The sequence below is a fragment of the Astyanax mexicanus genome, chromosome 1 (assembly GCF_023375975.1).
Source record: "Astyanax mexicanus isolate ESR-SI-001 chromosome 1, AstMex3_surface, whole genome shotgun sequence".
Lineage (NCBI taxonomy): Eukaryota > Metazoa > Chordata > Actinopteri > Characiformes > Acestrorhamphidae > Astyanax > Astyanax mexicanus.
In genome coordinates this window covers 99515713-99536455 of record NC_064408.1, presented here as the reverse complement: position 1 = coordinate 99536455, position 20743 = coordinate 99515713, and the positions used below count along the sequence as shown (strand labels likewise).

At 35.9% G+C, this 20743-nt stretch overlaps 1 protein-coding gene across 3 annotated transcripts; it reads left to right on the top strand.

The window, feature by feature from the left end:
- Nucleotides 1–1897: 1897 nt before the first annotated feature.
- Nucleotides 1898–20203, top strand: nup58 (nucleoporin 58). Of its 3 annotated transcripts, XM_007252300.4 has the most exons (14): nt 1898–2306; nt 4570–4733; nt 5303–5335; nt 5501–5776; nt 6891–7194; nt 7506–7571; nt 7668–7842; nt 8398–8477; nt 8955–9073; nt 9182–9264; nt 10102–10303; nt 17122–17205; nt 18063–18158; nt 19112–20203. In XM_007252300.4, the coding sequence occupies exons 1-14, from the start codon at nt 2227–2229 to the stop codon at nt 19279–19281; spliced, it is 1932 nt and encodes a 643-aa protein (XP_007252362.3). In that variant the 5' UTR covers nt 1898–2226; the 3' UTR covers nt 19282–20203. The 3 variants fall into 3 exon arrangements, with proteins under 3 accessions (XP_007252362.3, XP_049318672.1, XP_049318674.1); XM_049462715.1 differs by lacking the exon at nt 17122–17205; XM_049462717.1 differs by lacking the exons at nt 17122–17205; nt 18063–18158.
- Nucleotides 20204–20743: the final 540 nt, after the last annotated feature.

Genomic DNA, 20743 nt, shown 5'->3' with positions numbered 1-20743 from the left:
GCCACGTACGGCGAAAACACACCAAGGCATGGCGGGAGTTGTAGTCCGCTTCGCCGCTGCTGGTAGGAGTGGGTGAAGCCACTGATTAAATCACTATTGAGGGATTAAAACAAGAAAACTAGTCACAAAGTAATTGAAATGACACGTTAAATAAAAAAAAGATTTTTGCAGTAATTTATTTAATTTAATTTACTGAACACAAAGTGTTAGCTTATTTAACTTTTACTTTTACTTATTACTTTCATTTGGACAGGATCAGTTTTATTTTTTGAAGGAGTAATAATGCCATAAATTGCAATGATTGTGACTGAATTATGTGCAATAAATTAGAAAACTGAGTAGAAGGTGATTGATATAGATATTTAGATGGGTGGGTGGATGGATGGATGGAAGGATGGATATATTTATATATATATATATATATATATATATATATATATATATATATATATATATATATATATATATATATATATATATATTGTAGTTGCATTTCATAGAGAGATAAAAACATATTTTTTTTAATTAACATTTAACACTTCAACACTTCGTTTGAACCCTTGTGGTGCCAATCACTAGAGTTTAGGTTTTTATTGTTTATTAGTATTAAAGCTATAAAAACTATCCTACATTGTCTTTGTGCAAGGACCTCAGATTTGTCATCATGATTAACACAGAAAACAGTGAATTTGTTTCCAAAATATTTGCATTTTATAATATGTAGTTATAATTACAGCTAGATACACATGTCCCAAAGGACACAGTTCCAATATAAAATAAAAAGTCACAAGTTAGAAAAAAGATTAACTCTACTATTTACCAACAGATATCAATACATTGCATTGCCTTGCAAGCATTTTAAAAACAGTACTTGACTGATAAGGTCTGGCTTTAACTATTTTGTTGTAGCTGAATTAGGGGTCTAGCCCAAGGTCTAGTGTAGCAGTGGTGTGTTTCTCTCACACAGAACTAGAACTAAAACACCACTCTGCCATTAAGTACACATATTAGTTAAATATTAGTTAAGAATATTCTGTGTCTATTCCTTCTTCAATTTTAACTTGTGTATGGCTCTTACTTTCACTTGAAGCCCTGAACCTTTCCTCCAGCCCAGCAGGGAGCGAGCTTCTGCTTGGAGTGATGTCAATAGCTAGTTTGATTCAGTTCATTGAACCGATTCACAGGAAAACTCCATTGTTTCTGTGTCATATATAGCATATCATCATACAATTAAACTTCCAAAGATTCAAAGTAACTTTCATTAGCAGTACTTGCATCTATAAATCGACTTAAACCTTATTTATTCTTGCTTATTTTTTATTATTTAACAAGTGATTCTGATTCACACTGAAATGTCAATACTTGAATTTTAAAAACCTGAATTTATTTCAGGACTGGAATACACAACCCTTTAAAGAGATTAAGAAAAAGACCACTATAAATGTGTGTACAGAGAAAATGTTTTAAAGTGTGGTATTTCAATTTCATTACAAATAATCCTCCTGTTACCCTCAAATTATTGGTCTTAATTTGACCGCAGCCATTCATACTTCCATTTTTTTTAAAAATATTATACACTTACATATCTCTATTTTACAAATGTGTAAAATATTAATATTTTTATCTCTAAAACAGGTTAAGGTTTGTATGCTTTTTTATTTACCTATTCATTCATTTATTAAATAATTTATTTATTTATGTTTACCATATTCTCCTTGTTTAAATCATGAAATATGAATGCTAAAAATTATCCTTTCAGATATATTAAATACAAACCGCTCAAACAGAGGGATAAACAATATAGTATACCTATATATCTTGCAAAGCTTTAGGTGTATGAAGAAAAAAAGTTCAGTTTATTGTTAACCGATTCAAGTGAACCGATTCTGTCACGAATCGAGCATCGCTACTACCGAGGAGAAGAAGAAGCTTCGAGCGCGGAAAGAAGTTTGATTTTTTAACAGACTGTCAGGAGTAAAGCTGAACCCGTGCATGTTGCGGGGCGGTGAATGTAGCTAGCTGTAGTTTCAGTGTGCTGTTCAGTATCTCTGGCCTGTGTTGGAGTTTGCTTTATAAGCTCTCTGAGATGGTGGGCTGTGTTTTTAGCCTTTTAAGCCTCCACGAGGTCGGAGTGCTGCAGAGCTAGCTGAGCGTTAGCCGGTTAGCGCCTCGGTCCTGCTTGTATTTTTAAAAAGACTGTTAAGGTAAAACAAGCACAGACCGAAAATGTCGGGCTTTAACTTTGGAACAAGCACTCTAGGATCCACAAACACTGGCGGGGGCTTTTCATTTGGAGCTGCGACCAGGTGAGACGATAGAGGATGTTGTTAACGTTACTTTAGCAATACTGAGCTAACGCTTAGGCTCGTTAGCTTAGCTAGCAACTTGGGCTAAACGGAAACTAGTGCAACAGCGTCGTTCATCAACTAACGTTACTTCAACAAGCAGAGAATAATAGTTTTTCTTTATATAACAGATAACGCTATAATACTCAACTATTGCCAGCTACTGTGGTTTTAATACCGTTAACTAGCTAGTTAGCTTAGCTAACGCTAAGTTAGTTAGTAGCTCCTCTCACCTAAAGTGTGGCTAATCTTAAATGAGTAACTGTTAACATAAGCTAGGTTATTTGAACACATATGTTATTATTGGATTTTAATAAACCCAATCTAGTTATAATAATGGCTAATTCAGGCGTTTTCTCGACATAATCAAGATGGTTAGGTTAACAGTCGGACACCAGAAAGCAACAAAAATATCAGCCATATCCCATAAGAGCCCAGACTCATTTCTGAATATTGATAGCAAATTTAAAACTGAATCAGATAAATTCAGTGAGCAGCTCATGTATTATGTTTCTCGTTTTGAACACATGACGCATTATTTTTTTTATTAATTTCCACAAAACATAATGCGCACACACAGCCATCCAAGACAATTAAACCATACAACCAGCACGTTTTACAAGTCAAACAAAACATTCATAATGACAACACATCTCATTCATCAACCAGCAAATTTAACTCATTCATGTACTTTATAGTGGACACAGCTTTTTTGTTACTAAGGCAGTTAAGAGACTCAGTAAACAAATTCAGCATTAGATTCAAAGTAACGTTGACAGTAGAGACCTTACAGTTAAAAACAAAAATATCATTTTCATATAATTATCATATAACGTTTTATATGTACCCTGTATATTTTACTTTATTAGAAAAATATTTAGCTAGAGCTATCCAAAAATATTCTGAATAAAAACATTGAAAAATAAATGTTCTATTTTTGAAAATGAACAGTTTGGATCTATATCTTTAAATTTTGCAAGATTATAATTAAATGTACTTATCTCAGGTGACCTACGTTTTTTGTTATATTTTCAGGTTAAAATCTTGATGTACCATAAAGAATGCAGCAATAATTTTTTAAAAGATTTCTATCAGCTACGTCAGAATTACTTATATGCATTGTAAAACATTTAATTAAAGTGTTTAAATTGTTAAAATGATTGAAAGAGAGCTGTTGAAACAGTGAATACAAAGAGTAAACCCAGATAAAATGTAGTAACAGTTTTAAAATAATCTTTACATATGAAAACACAGACAATAAACTCATCATGCAATCTGTTTAGAAGCTGTAACAAAATAAACAGGTATCACCATTTTTGTTTACTGCATAATTTGATCACACAAATTGACACATTTCTTGAGGAATGGACCAATAGTAAGTCTCCAAAGTTACCTGAAATAAACTTTTTTTTACATAGACTGCCATTGAAAGTTTTATATGTCTCCAGTAAAATTGCTGTTTTGGAGATGCATGTTTTACTTAAGACAGCAACAATATTGATCTTTATGCAACAGTCATCTCAGCTATATCCACAGTTCATAGGGTTCCTATGATCTCAGAGGTTGTCTAAAGCAAAAAAAATAATTTGGCTAAAAGATTCATTTTTAATTTAAATAAAATTTCTGAAATATTTTGCATATGCAAAATCCAGTTTTGTAGTGTTAATCGCTAAGTTGCAACAATACAAAAAAAAATCAGAATCTTAAAGTAGTCAGGAGCTAGCTTCACAAAATATATCCCTAACAAGTTTTTATAATAGAGAAAATTAATGATACTTAACACTTAAGAACAAGTCAAGAAAGAATTTATATTCTTTAACATATATTCTTTAATATATAACCAAACCCCACACAGTCCAAGAGCTCATTAGTTGCTTTGATTCAGTTTTTCCCTGATTTTGTTGTTCTGTAAGGAATTAAATTATGGAAGTAACAGTTAATTTTAATTAAAATATAAAATGCAGGACACAGTCTCTTATTATGGCTGCAACAGAAATCACCAGAGAATATGAAGACTTACTTAAAATAATATTGAGAAACTTTTTGATGAACTAAGGTTTATATGATCCCAAGGATGATTTTTAATGTCTTTTAATAAAACATTTGTAAATCTATACCCCAGATCAGCTTTTGGACATGATTTGCCTGGTAGCCTGGTTTTGGAAATGTTAATATTGTTAGATAAAGTGTCCCCTTACCCAGTGTATAACCTTTCCTCTCACAGTGCCCCTGCTGCAGCCACTGGTGGCTTTGCTTTTGGTGGTCTGGGAGGAGTGACCTCGACTCCTGCTGCTGCTACTACCACCACCACCTCCTCCCTGGGTCTTGGGGGCAGCTTGTTTGCTCAGAAACCAACAAGTGGATTCTCTTTCAACACACCTGCCTCAGGTATGAAGGCATACCTATTTGCCGAGTTAGCAGTATTGGGTTCTTGGAGATGGTTTAGTATTTAGATCAGTAGACACCTTCTCATCAAGCCTGTATTTAAAAATATGTTTTAAATTTGCTATCCATCCTTTTGTTATGCAGTAAAAATTAGTTTTTTCTCAGGAGCTTAAACTCCATCACTGGGTATTCCTTTGTAAAGTTACTAATTGAAAGTGCTGTCTGCATAATTTAGACATATTGTCTACACGTCACAAAGCAGTTCTACTTTGGTCAGCCCTAACATTAAAATAGCTTGCTTAATATTTTGCCTCCAAATAATTGCTTAATATTTTCAAATTGTTAAATTAACTTGAATTCCTATGTTGGTCAATTTACTTGCTTTCCACAAATTTATGGACTGTTCCTTTGCTGGTGAACGTATTCCCCACAAAAGATTTTTTTCAGATTTGTTTAATTCAATGATTTAATTTTACCTGATGGTGCTTTTAATATCATGGCTGATCACTATAAGCAGGTACAAAAGCATTTTTTTTTCTGTTTTGATTCATTGTCTTTCTATTTTTCTGCAGGAGCGACTGCACCATCTACTGGCCTTACATTAGGTAAGCTAAGTTCAGCTGAGGATATGTTTTCTTGTTTTCACAATCTTAATTAGGCATGATAAATCAGTTGCAGAGTTGGCTAAAACCGTGTCTAAAATAGTGCCTGTTTGGTTTAATGCCAGTTCTCTTGTTCAGTATGATTTATTTGCACCTTTTTGTTCACAGGAGCTCCTGCTGCATCTACTGCCGCTTCCACAGGATTTAGCTTTGGGTTTGGGAAGCCAGCGGCCACTGCAGCTCCGTTTTCACTGACGACCACCACTGCCGCGGCCCCCCCAGCAGCAACAGGCCTGTCACTGAGTTCCGTCCTCACCTCTTCCACTCCTCAGACCGGCTCCACAGGCTTCTCACTGAACCTGGGAGGAGCGGCACCCGCCTCGTCTGCCCCGGCCACAGGCCTTGGTCTTGGTGCTTCTCTGTTCTCCAGCCCTGCTGCAACAGGTGAGATTGTCCTAAAGTTAAGCACTTTTTTTTATTTCGTGGTCGTATTTAAATTGCTGAAAAAATCCAATAAATAAATTACATTTCATACATATTACAATCATTCTGTAGGGGGGTACGCATATATTCGAAGGGGTGTCTGGTTCTGACAGAGAGCTAGAATTTGTTACAACCCAATAAATGGACACAATGTAACAATTCTGCGGACTCTGGTCCAGACTTTCAGGTGTGAAAACGGCCTTAATTTTTTTTTTCTTGTATTGCTTTTATTGGCAAGTCTGTTCACTCAGAGTGTCCAGTTCTCTGCCGTCATACGTGAGCAGCTTCCCATCTCTCTAAATAGGAAGAGCCAAAAATATTGAAATCTGAAGGTCATTTTACCTATCCAAAATATATATATTAATCACAGATGGAATTTTTAATCGTTTTGTGTTTGCACAGAGTATTTTAGGCATTTTTCTAGACAGATTTCCACATCTAGGTGGAATTTCCCCACTAGCACACCGACCCTCCTCTACTTGCAGTATTGGCAACAAGCTGATCTCTTTTTGTTGAACGGTGGAACAGCTTTATCTGTAAACAGATGCAATAATAAGTGTTAAGAGAACTCCATTCATATTTCAACCAGTGGTCGGTCTCTTTAGTAATGTCTCAGCTGGTAATCAGGTTAAAAAAGTGCAAAAGTTTTTACATGTGTTTTTGATTTTCTGTGAAAATTACTTTACCTTCTTCCAAGACACTTCAATATATTCTAAAACATTAGTTGTTTATTTGTTTAATTTAATTTAATAATAACATTGTTGTGTATAAAACAATTCATTCCCATTGGTACGAAAACACATCATGTAGCCTTTTTTCTGAAAATGTTACATTTAGAAAGTAAATCAATATTGCATTCAAAATGTGCAGAAAAATGTCTTTATTTAAGTTTGTTAAGACATAAAACTAAGTAGCTTGGGTGATCTATTTTGGATGGTATAGTGTAAATGAGCAACTCATAATGTGCGATTTTTTAGGAAGGCAGTTGCTTGATTTGATTTTGATTAGGTTTGTGCTGTCTTAGTATTAATTGTTTATTAATTGTATATATTTTCAATATGTGTGTGTATTTCAGGCTTAGGGCAGCCTACTCTCGGGCAATCAACACTTGGGCAGGCAACTCTCGGCCAATCAACACTTGGGCAGGCTACTCTCGGCCAATCAACACTTGGGCAACCCACTTTCTTGCAATCAACTCTTGGACAGTCAACTCTTGGGCAGCCCACTCTCGGTGGAGGATTGAGTCTAGGTGGCCTGCTCGCGTCCTCTACAGCAACCACTGTTCCTCTCGTCCCTGCCCCCAGTGTGGGTTTGGGTGGAGTGGACTTCAGTACCTCTTCAGAGAACAAGAGTGACAAATCATCCAGTGCGAGACCTGAGTAAGTATTAGGGCTGGCAATTACAGTGCATCTCACAATATGTTGCCCACAATAATGGTATCACAATACTGTGATTCTGTGATATTTAATATATCACAAGCCAATATTGATTTATTAAATAAATAGATTCATACACTGTGTTGATTTTATAGTGTTTTTAAAATGTAAGGGTATTTTGTATTTGGGTGTTAATTAGGTAAATGTTAAAATCTTAAATATTTCCCTTTTGTCTCAGTTACCTCTGCTGCATTCATTTGCTGTATTGGATTTGGTTACCTAATATTTCTTCACTTCTTTTGATTTCATCACAGAGACAGCAAAGCTCTCAAAGATGAGAATCTTCCAGCTCCCATCTGTCAAGATGTGGACAATTTCCAGTAAGAACCTGCTGTCCTTTAGAATAATTAACAATCAATGGCTTTATGTGATTGTGTTTTGGAGTTCAAAACAATGCATTTCTTTTGGTTGTGTAGAAAGTTTGTGAAGGAGCAGAAGCAAGTTCAAGAAGAGATCAGCAGGATGTCCTCTAAAGCCATGGTTAAAGTGCAGGATGACATTAAGAGCCTGAAGCAGCTGCTGTCGGTCAGTGCCAGTGGACTGCAGCGAAATGCCCTCTCCATAGAAAAACTCAAAATGGAGACTGCCCAGGTACAGAAACAAAGCACATCTCAGTGGAATAAAGATAACAGGAGTTACATAGAAAAGCCACAGAAATCAGCATACCACATTTTGCATAGGTTTCCATATTGGAACTAACCCACAGTTGCTGGTTCATGGGAAAGAGAGAAAAGTGGCTTGGCCTGGGTTTGTGATTTTGGTGCGAAGATGCCGATACTTAGTAACTATTTATGTAAAAGATCATTTAATTTCAGTTACAATTTACATAGTCTGTCTACATTAAATGTTCAGAGCAAATGTGCAAGACATGCAGAAATGAAAGATGCAAAAAAATGGTGGTTGTTAAAATTAAGTTTTGTATAAACACCCACGTGATCTTTTCTTAAATGTTCTTTCCTCACACAGGGAATGTTTGGAAAAGCTAACATAACAAAACAGCACTTTTTGTTTAATACTTTCACCTAAAATGTTCACAAATAATATTTTTGTGAAAGCCTGCAAACTTTACAAAGGTGTGACAGTTGGGAGACATGCTCAGGTCTGTGGTAAGATTAGCTAATTGTACATTATTTCTGCCCCTTTTAGGAGTTAAAGAATGCGGATGTTGCGCTGAGAACTCAGAAGACACCGCCTGGGCTTCAACATGAGAATACTGCACCATCTGAGTGAGTGCATGCAGATAAAATCAGTGGTTACTAATCTTTCTTTTAGACATGCCTTCTACAGATGTTGGTTTCAGCCAAACGCTATCTTGTATGTTTGTGTTTTGATAAATGCTGAGTTTACCTGTTTTATACAAACAAATGTTTTATATAGATTACATTAAGTAAAAATATGTGAAGAAACCAAAAATTATAAAGAGACAAAAAATGGATTTGGGACACTTTACCTGTTGTATGAATGTAACCAAAAATGTAATAAAGCAGACTGCCAGGACTTGCAAAGTAAATTGATTGTAAATTTTAAAAACAATGCTACAACACTCATATTAGATGCTGAGGTCAAATGATAATTTAGTTTTGCAGTACTTTTGATCTTGATTTGATTTTAAGCTCAAATAGACAAACTAAAGCAATACTTAAATGATGAAGTGCAGCCTAGACTATTGTCTAATGACTACGAAATTTCCCTTGTCTTCACAGTTATTTCCGGGGTCTTGTGGAGCAGTTTGAGGTGCAGTTACAGCAGTACCGCCAGCAGATAGAGGAACTGGAAAATCATCTGACCACCCAGGGCAGCAGCGCCCACATCACCCCTCAAGGTAGGTCACATGACACTGTCACTTCTTACAGGAATGAAGTATGCCCCCTTTTAAAAACCCATTTTGATATATGCCCTATATCCTTCATTTTGTACCATTTGTACGCAGATCTGTCCCAGGCAATGCAGAAGCTTTACCAGACGTTTGTGGCTCTGGCAGCACAACTGCAAGCAGTTCATGAGAATGTAAAGGTGAGTGTTCTAATTTGCTTAAAACACTCAACCTCATTGTGTGCAGGCTTAAAGTTTTCCATGTCATGCTCAGTTCTGTTTTTTTATAGTGCCCAGTATATATTGTGTAGTATAATAGAGGGTGAGTCAAAAGTCCTAGCACACCCTTTCAGATTAGAAATGAAAGGGAAAGTCTGAATACCCCAGCAAGTAATGGGTGAAGGAAACATGTCTGAAACATCATCGCTGTATTTTTTTTTTTTTTTTTTTTTTTATAAACAAAAGGTGTCCTGACTTTCGACTCACCCTGTATTAGCATTTCTTTGTGACAATGTAGGTTAATTTCCAAATAGGACCCATGAGATATAAATATATTTACTAAATACTGAGGCATAAATAACTGATATATAGTTGGTGCATTGTACTTTGTAAAGTCTGCTGTCCACATTTAAGTATTATTAATAAAAATCTTTTAAGGTTAATATGCTGTACACAATTGACATCTACAGTAGTTTCTCAAAGACAAAGTAGTTATTATAATGTCAGTCTGAGCAGGTGGGACTTAACTGCAGTATTACCCCTATACCACCCAACTCTATCTAGTACACACATGAGACTGTTATTTGTTTTAAAAAAGTGTTTTCTTGACAAAGGATTGTTATAAAAATAATATATATATATTTTTTTATATTATTTCCCTTTGTATGTGTGTGTCTATATATATATATATATATATACACACACACACTTATTTATTTATTTTTAATATATATATTTTTTTTATTACTTCTGTTTGTCAAATGAATTTGAAAAAATGTTTTACACACTCAGTGACCAGCTCTTATCTGCTTCCATTAGACATTGAAGCATCAGTATCTAAACTACAGAAGAGCCTATCTGGAGGACTCCACAGACGTCTTTGAGCTAAAGCGGACGGCCAGCCGGAAACTGCAGAGCGCCCCGCGAGTGACCACTGGCCCAGCTCCTTTTGGTGCCGTCCCCAACGCTGCAGCCGTTGCCATGGCTGCCACTCTCACTCAGCAGCAGCAGCCCGCTCCAGGTCTGACCGCCTTCAAGTTTTAGACCTCTTCTTGACCTCTAGGCTGTGAAAGAGTCAGGGAGTTGAGGGGACAGATGGAGAGGCAGGCAAATAGAGAGCGTGGGAGGGTGCAAAAGAAAGCAAAAAATAAACTGCAGAAGCCAGCCAGTGACTTGTTTGATTTTTTTTTTTTTTTTTTTTTACTTTTGGGTGGTTTTATGAGGGGTATAGCACGACAGGCTGTGTTTCTGCCTATGGGCGTGCCAACCTTAGTCTCTTTCCTTTGGCACTTGTGTGAGAGGTTTATCTCCTGGCTGGCCTACTTTTTCCCTTTCTACTTGAGCTGAAGAAACAAAGCACTTACTGAGATGAAAGGTCCGTCTCGCCAGGCTTCAGACATAGTTGATTATTGGGAGAAAGGAAATGGTGTGCCAAACAAAATCTAGTTCAGTGCAGTAATGTGTTGCCCATATTATATTTTGTTTCTTGACTTTTAGGTCTAAGATTTGTTGAGATGGTTGAAAGTAGTGGTGTATTCTCTTTAATTAGGATAGAGCTGTGATGCAGGAGGTAAATGCATACCAGCATGCATTATTTTAAAAAGTTTTTAATTTTTCAGGTAACAGTAATTAAAAATGCTAATTAATAACAGGGTACTTAATAACTCATGACTGAATGTGTGCTTGGCAGTGGTGCATATACAGATTCCAAATACTGCAGAGGTTGCCTTTCATGGAGGCCTTATTGTTTGGAAAACATACTCTTCCCATGTTGGGTTTTATTCAATGTATTAAATTGAGGTTTTGAATAATGAATATATTTGTGTCATTAGCACCACTACACCTAGGCCTGTCGCAATAACCAAATCCTTTTAAACGATATGTGCAAATATTTGTGCCAAACAACATTGTCATTTAAGACATTTTCATGCCATTAATATATAATTGTAATGCAACTGCATATTGCCCACAAGATATACCTATAATACCAATGTCTAAATATATAATAATAATTATTATATAAATTTGTTAAAAAATATAAATAAACTAACTAACTAAAACACTAATTAAAGAGTCCTAACAAGCCATACTGGCTTATTAACATTAATAAGAATTATATATTTAACACAATAAAAGTCAGTATTGAGGTCAGCAGAAAATATTGCAGTTATGTCCATATATTATTTGATAAATCAAAAATGCAATTATTGTGGCAGGCCTATCTATACCTACTGTTTGTAGTGGGGTGTAGGTTTTCCATGGGAATATTTTCAATAGCAGTAATGTAGCGATCACTACACAGTTGACACACCATGCTGCAACACTCATTAAATGCTCATTCTGTATTCTTTGCTTGTGTGTGTATACAGCACATGGGCTTGTACTGATAAGCAGCCAAACCCAGAAACCTTTTGTCTGAATTTTTTCATTTGGCCTTTAAAAGTAAGTGCCCTTAGTGGCTGTAGTATGAGTCAGACAATAGATGTTGATGGCAAAGGCAATCCGTTCATGTTTGAGAGCAATGTGTTTGTTCAACAATCTTAGTATGAAACATCCTGGAAAGCTATTAATCCATTATGTTAAAGCTTTCATCTGGATTTCTGTAGGATGAGCTGTCTCCATATGTCTATAAAAGCATCAGGGGTCACTTATGTTTAAACAAACCCCTCATTGTGACTTGTACGTCAACTCAGGGTTCATTTTAAGATGAACCTGGTATGTGGTTGCTCCTGGAGAACATTAGTTTTTGTTGCGCAAGTGCAGTGCCAAAGCGGTGCCAGGGTTTGTTTGACTTTGTTTGACTGCCAATGCACATGGTGTCAAATTGAAGGCTGGAATGCAAATGAATTTCCCCTAAGGATACTCTCTTGCCTGTGCCATGTTGATTTTACATTGAGACGTAAGATTAATTTGCTCTTTTATACTGATTAATTATAAAATAATCCATACTCAGAATCTATCAGAAGCGACTAAGCATGTTTTGCGGTGCATGTGCTTTTAAAACCGGCAGTATTACATGTTCATGTTTACCCAGCATTTTGATGTTGCAGGGTTTATCTTTTAGTCTGTTTTCATATATTCTTTAGACCAAGGTTTATCTGTTCCAGTTCTGGAAGGCCTTGATTTCCCTGCTTAAACATACCTGAGTCAATGTATGTATCAGTATCGGCTGATTTTCAGCCAAAATGTGCTATCGGGCGAGATTTCAGTGACTTGTTTCATCGCTAGTTGGAACACTGGAGCTTGCATGCTGCTGTAGAGATTAATTAACAGCCAAGGTTGTATTTTTCACTGCGTGCGCATTCTTAACTCAGTTCAGTTTGTTTCCACTTCAAGCTCAAACTTATATTTGTAGACTCTGTCTTGTATAGGAAAGAAATTCAAGCTGTTTAACATCACTAACTAGATACACCTCTCAAGAGTGCCTCTTTCACGCCATAAAGTTAGTAGCTGTTAGTACAGCAACACAGAACAGCAAACAATCTAAAGGAATCATGTTCTAAATAATGAAGAATTTTTCTGAATAAGCAGTTATTTTTTGTTCCCACTCCCATGCTTTACAGTGCAGTTCTGTACTTGAATTCAGAGACATTTCGCAGCATGTTTAATTCGACTGATTTTCAAAATGTAAAGTACATTTTATAATGTGGCATCCATGTGTTAGGGCAGGGAAAGACCAGACTGTGCTGTCCAGTAGCCATCCAGAAGCAGAATTAAACAGCTCTGCTGCTGTAGATGTTTCAGATGTTTCATGTTGCCTTTTTTCAGTAAGTTGCGAAACAGTGCACGTGCAGATCTGTTCTTTCACCACAGGCCTCTTTTCTCTTTCACTATTTAATACACACACTGTATAAACACATTAGCTTCAATCCTTTAATACCAAATGAATGTGAAGGTGTTTGTCTGTGGCCAGCACCTGGCCACTCCTAGCTTCTTTAGTATGGAGTCTTTAGGCCAGTGAATTGTTTTGTATGCTTTTAAATTACAAGATTGCCGTGAGGTTTGCCTATGCATTTTTATATTTCAGTTTTAGGGTGTAAGCTACTGATTTTTGATTGTCATTGCACATTTCAGTGGACTATTATTTCCGTGAATGTTTTTTTCTTTTCTTTTTACACACACACACACACACACCCACCCCTGGTAGTCTAAGCTTCAGACAGCATCAGCCAGTCATTGAACCATGTTAGCGTTTGTGGTAAGACAGCAATAATAGCTGGCTATGTGAGAACTGATTTAATTGTTGCTTCACATAGTACAGTAGGTAAAATGAGTAGTTCTCAGTCATTACGATATTCAAGAATAACTGAGTGCTAAAAGTGTACACATGTCCACTCATCATGTTCTCATACAGCAACTGATGAGTATCTGGTCTTTATGCAAGATTAAACAAGAAAACTGCTGCTCAGGATCAAAGGCAAAGCCAGAACACTCACTGAATTTGTACTGATTAGGGATGCACCAATCATGAGTTGTTCTGGTTGATTGAAGTTCTAATTTCTTTACAGCCAACTTGACCAATGGCCTGTTTTTTTGTCATATTATACATTAGCATATATTTACTTAGTCAAAGTAAATATAAATAAATTAATACATTATAAATAGTATTTGCTGCTTCATAGTCAAAATGACCTATTAATTTTGTTTAACAATGTCAGCATAGATTTTTTTCCAATCAAACAATCAATCAAAATCAGCTAATAGTTTTAACGGTCCTAATAGCCTGAGGACCAGACAGTACATTTTGCAGAATGAGTGATGGTAACATGCTGGCTGAGGACACTCAGTTTGATGTAAGAATTTTGGTTTGTCTTCCTTATTTATCTTGATCCATACCACAATCATTCATTGAATTTAAATGTGTAAATCGAACTGAAGGCTCCTTTAAGAGAAGTGTCAGTGTGTGAATTTGTTAGTTTAGAAAGGGCTTTGTAATTTATATCATTTGGCAAATTACTTGACTGTTATTGTATAATTTTTGAATTGGTTTTTGGCTAATTTCGTATTTTCACAATTCAGGTTTTTTGTTATTTTTTTTTGAGAATGCATTAGTTGTGCCTTTTGAATTTAATCACTTATCATATTTAAATCACATTTCATGTTGGGCTTGAACAGAACAGCCTTTTACACAGGTCTAGTATATAACATTTGTAAGATGAAAATGTGTTCTAACAAGAATCAGGCACTAATATAAATAACTAAAAGAACCCGTAGTGTTGTTTGGGGTTTAGAGCTTTTGTATATAAACATATAGTAGTTTTTATCTCATATTTAAGGGCTACAGTGTTATTTCACTCACTAGATGAAAGGCAGAGAGTGAAAAGCTGCTTGTGTGGCCGTGTGGACATGCAGTGATTTATTATGATATATAAACTTTTTGTGTGTGCCAAATATTTAGTATTCAGCAGTGCAGCCTTTAATTGTTGGCCTTGTTGTGGTTAACAGCTGCTGCTCTGGACTTCGGTCCAGCATCTCCCTCTATGGTAGCTGCTTAGAGCCAATTCCTTAATGCAGTTGTCGCATGCCTGCCTGATGCGAGTCCCATGAAGGTTGTAAATATACTTTAGTATACTTTAATGGTGGGTGTTTTTGGTGCACTTGTAGGTCTCTGTGAAAAGAGCTGAGGTCTAAGACTGTGAATTTACTTTACACCATGGTTCATGGGTAGGAACACTGTTGACTAGTATTTCTGGATGGTCCAACTTTAGACTGCTGTAGTTGGGGGTGTAATTATATAAATCATTAAAAAAAAATATATAGATTTTTGGTATTTCATATGCTTCTACACAGCTTCTACAAATTGTATATTAGACAAAGGCTCAGATACATTGAACTAACTGCACCAGCCTTGGACTTAAGAAAGGAAAAAAAGGAAGAAAATAAAAAAAGAACAGTTAAAAAAAAACATTTTAAGCATATGCCTGGCCTGTTTTATCTAATTGGTTGTTACTGAAGTTTTGTTCTTCATTAAGAGCCCACCTAAAAAAACATATTTGCAATACAATTCATTTTGAATAATTTAAGTTAGGGCTAGGCAATGTGGTAAAAGTTCTGCATTACAATATTCAAAGACATTTTAATGATTTACACTATTTACATTTACATTTAGGCAAAATGCAGCAGTTTTACCAGATTTTTAAATCTGCTATACAGATACTAACCCATACTTAATACAAGAATTTCTGTTTAGTATTTGCTGCACCCCATCTAATTACACCAGACTAATTATGCTCTTTGTAATGAAACCTGCAGCTTGACACTGTTATTTAAGCTCATGAAGAGTATATTGTTACCCCCTTAGCTATAAAAAATCTTTAGACCAATCTCTTCCCGAACAGGATGAGGCTTGATTTGCTCTTATTTAACACTCTAATATGAAACATAACCTTGCATGCCATTTAAAAAAAGAAAACATTTTATGGCTGTATGTTTAGGTACTCAACATATCTCTTCTATAGGGTGTTCCATTTTTGTTCTAGAACAGTGGGACTTAAAGAGGCTTGTAATTTTGATTGTTTACACAGTAACATAAAGTCAGTTTTATCTAATTTATCATTTGCGTGTTTTAAATTTTTCGTGCATTTAGGATCTTTTAAGCAATTGCTTGATGATGCATATGATACTGTGTGCCTTTTTGCGCTAGTTACTTCATTTTAATAGTCTGCAGTGAGCCATTGTTTGAAATGCATTTCTTGAACATTAGTTTCAATTATCTGAATCAAACTGTGTTTAATGCAATAGCAAGTAGGAATCAGTTTGTCTGAATTTGTCTGTCATGTTTTATGTAAGTGGATTGCTTTAAATTGACAATAAATCCGTTTTTGTAAAGAAAAGCCCATGTCTTTGTTTCTTTTTGACTGACCAATCATTGAATTACATTAATTGGATAAAGCAGAGTCGATTTGAGATGCAGATGTCTGTACATTGCATCGCATCTCCAAATTAAACAAAAAATTTAAATTTGGAAGAAATATTAAACCAGCTAAAAGGAAACGAGACAGGAGCACAACTATTCTGTGATTGTAAATATAAAAGGCTACATTTTACAAAGTACTTCTATTAATATTTCTTAAAATAGGCATTCTTAAGTCATTAGATTGGAAGTGAATAGCTATATATTAGAGAGTTTTGTTTTTTAGGGACCTAGTTTTGCGTTATTTAAGCCCTGCATTACACCTTTTCTCACCTGTATTTTAACATGACTAGACCACAACAAGCTATCCTGCAGCATATTCATAAACATCCATAATGTTCCTGTCAGGGAGCTTAAAAGTTCAGCTGACTGGTTCCATTCAGCACCACTGTGAACACTTTAGATTAAAGATTCTCTAGAACACTGCGGGGCTCCAAATGGGGATTAATCCTAGTCTTGGACTACACAACATTACAGATTAAGATTTTCTTTTAAAAGGAAACTATAACCTGTTTCTGTCTAGGGAACAGACCCTTCATTATATACTGTTTTATACAACCCTGAATGACTTTACTTGCATCTTTATGATTAAATTATACAGAAAAGCAGCATGTGCACATAAATCATGTAAACCAGGTAAGTAAACACAGCATCAAGGATAAACCTACCACACATGAGTAGCTTTATTTAATTAAAGGACTGAGTCCCTGTCTCCAGTGAGAGATTGTCTTGGACAATTATGAATACTTTATTAATGAATTATGAATTTTTAAAGCATTGATAAATCACACTGACTGACACTCAGATCTCCCTGTTGGCGTCTCTTCAGATTTAGTCCTCAAGAAGTGACTTTTACACACGTCTCCAATGAGCATTAAGAGCACCTTCATGAGAGTAAGCTTTTTTGCTCTCTTTTTTTGTCCCAGGAACACAGGCGCCCCTGGGGGTGGGTTTTGGGACTCCCTTTGCCTTGGGCATGGGCACTAGTATGAGTTCTACCAGCCTTGGAGGTACTCCCTCTTTTATGCATTCCGCTTCCCTTATTCCGCTGAGATAAATACGCTCTCGCTGTCTCTCTCTCTCTGGCAAAAAAAAATGCTGACGACTTTAAATGTGCAAGCACTCTATGCTTGTAGTGTAAAGTTGTGTGTGTGTGTGTGTGTTTATTGACAGATGTAGGGTGTGGGTGTATGTATATGATTGCTGGCTAGCAACTGTAATTTGTTTTCGACAACTTGCACTGCTCCTCCTTCATATATGTTGCCGTATTCCCTTTTCTTTTGTTTCCTCTGTCAGTGTGCATATTGTTGACTACTAAAGGAAATTAGTCAGGGATTTTTAGTCTCTATCTGCTGCATCTGTGTACTAATATTTATCTGAACAAAAAGGTGCTTCACATGGTTCTGTAAGCACAGTCGTACATTCAGTTGATGTAAAGGATCTTTACACGCATCATGATTACAAACGTTTTTTTATGGTAATAAAGGTTTTTTTTTTGATGGCATAACTCAACAAACCAATTTAAGCACCTTTCAATTTTTAAAACTAAAAAAATGTTGCTTACAGTGGAAACCAGTGGGCAGTGGGTGTTAACGTGTTTTATTTCCCTTCTATATTTATATCTTTATTTTGTTTTTGCTTTAGAAATTGCCTATCCACTAATTTCTTCTATATATATTGTTTGCTTCAGCAAATGTCCATTGGTTTCCCGTTAAAGTACATTTAAGTTTTTGAATCCCCTGAGGTGATTGTCTACAGCACAGATGATGCAGATAGACTTTGAGCTGAAAAATACCTTTAATGTGACACAGCAATATTAGTGAATGTGTCAGAGCACCAATTAATGTGCTGGTTTGTCTCTTGGCAGCTTTTGGTAGCGGCCCAGGGTTCGGGGCTGTGGCAACTGGAGGCTCCTCATTCGGTTTTTCTGCTAGCAAGCCATCTGGAGGGAGCTTGAGCGCAGGTGTGTTCCATAGCACCCTCCTCCACTTCCTCACACCACCGCTGACTGTGTATTACTAACATCTCCTCTTCGGTCCCTCTCTCTGTTTCTCTGATCTCAGCTCTGGAATAAGTTCAAGGGGCTCAGGGTTTTTACTGCATTCAGAATTATGCAACATACTCTGTGCTTAAGTTTTTACTGCTGCTTTTCCTGTCAGCTGTTTTCCAGCTCAAAAAAGGGGTCAGGGTTGAAGTGGGAAACAGCTGTCTGATTAAATTTCGCCAAGCTCTTAAAAAGAGACAATGTACAAAAAGATGCACATTTATTATACTGGGTTGTGGACAGAGGTTGGCAAACAAAATATGTGCCAATTAAAGGTTCTGTAATGATGTGAGATAAGAAGTGCTTATAAAGCATCAGCTCAAAATAATTAAAGGGGTACTGTATGCAACTGTTTGGGTTTATTGAAAACTAATTAGTAACTGAACTTTTTTGTGTAAGCTTCATTTTCATTTTCAAGTTTATTTGTTCAATTTAAAATACCAGGAAAAATAAAACGTAACATAAAATGTATGTACCCTTGTACTTGCCACATCTTATCTTAGGGTGTTTTAATTGGACTTTTTTTTTTTTGGCCATGCATTTTTGAAATTTGTGAAACGAACCAAAACCAAGGGAGAAGTAACAAAGTTTACAAACGTATTAATTGATTCAAATCAGAGCTGTAGAACTACAGGTGTGGAAATTGTTTCTTATTTTTCTAGTGGTTTACAGTATTTCAGAATAGAATTAAACTCCAATGGTACATTGGTGAAGTGTAAAATGTATGTTCTTTGTAGCATACGTATGTATTTACACATAAAAGGTCAAGAATACAAAAGTGACCTGCTGTTTCCTGATTTTTGTAGTAAACCTCTCTTTTGTAGTAGTCTCTTGTGTTTTATATATTAGCTAACCTAATTCTCTTCACGCAGGGTTCGGGAGCTCCAGCACCTCAGGCTTCAACTTCAGTAACCCAGGTATCAATGCGTCAGCTGGCCTCACCTTTGGGGTGTCCAACACTGCAACACCAGGATTTGGCGCAGGAGGACCTCTGCTGCAGCTCAAAAAACCTCCTGCAGGAAACAAGAGGGGCAAAAGATAGAACAGCTAGTGTGTATGGGGTAAAGGGAATAGGCATTTAGGCCAAAAAAAGTCAACGTTAGTCAAAGATCTCTATATTTTTGGTGGGTGTGCTTAAAGGGTTATTCTCGCACTTTTCAACCAGATCTCTATCTGCTGTTTGTGTATCATACCTCTGAATACCACAGACCGTTCCTGTTAACTGATATTCGCCAGTGGGCACTTACATCATTTCTTGTTGCTTCACTTTAAAACTGTTTTTTTTTTTTGTCAACCGGATTTCTCTTTCTACTTTTACAGAAAGTACAGGAAAATGTGTTGAAATGTTTTGTGGTAATAGAGTGTGCTGGACATTTGATAGATTGAGGTCAGGTTGAAAACCCTAAAGTACTCCTTTAAAGGTCATTTGAAGATGTTTTTTCACCAGTCAAACTGTCATGTACTTTATTATTATGTTTGATGTATTTCTTGCTCTGATTCTATGACGCTACGCTAGTGTGAGCCTGCCGACATTGGAGTACTGACATGACTATGAATTTACAACCCACCACAGCTGATGGAATGACGGGACATTTGAAGAAACCTCAGTATGAAGCTGTTTGGTTTTGAGAATATTCATGATCTCAGCCCTTCTGTGTTTGTCACTTTATTTGCCTCTGTGTGCTCTGTGACTGTATATTTGTCGGTCCATCTAGCATGTGAGCTATTCTCTCCACTGTCAGTTTGAGATCATGACCTCCTGTGTACTTACTTTCTGTTTGAACTGTACCAATAGGTGGTGGCATAAGGTCCGAAAGCTGTGTAGTATATGTGCCCCATTTGATGTTTTGTTTTGTCAGTTGTACTGTCATTACCAAATATTGAAATCTTTTCTAGAATATATGTGCAAACTGGTATTTTTTTGACTTGCGAGAGGTTTATTAATAAACGAAATGATTTCTTCAGTGGCTTTTGTTGGGTGTTAATTGAGGTAAGAATATTGTGAAATTTCTAAACCCATTAAGATCGCAGTGGCAACCAATTTCACATCTTGTATACATACTATAGTATGTATTTTTCTTCATAGAGTACTTTGCTTTGAGAACAGAGTCATGGTGATTCTTGACAGTTGACACTTTATGATTTAAATAATGAAATTCTTCCAGATCACATGCTAAATGTCAAGTCATTGTTATTAATCTCTCTTTGTGTAAAAAAAAAGTCCCATTGCACAGTACATGCACATGACCTAGATCATTTTTTGCTGACTTTTGCTGATATAGCTTATTTTGTTTTTCTCAGCCAGGAAAGCCCATTAATGTGAGTAAGATGCTATGGACTAGAATATAGTATTCTATGATAGTATATTATGATATTTAAAGCCATTTCTATGATACACAATATGTATTGCAATGTTTTGACACGTACAAAATTGAACAGTGTCATCCTTGAGGGATTTTTTTTTTTTCTAAAATTCTTTCTTTAATTTATCAGGGATTTCATGA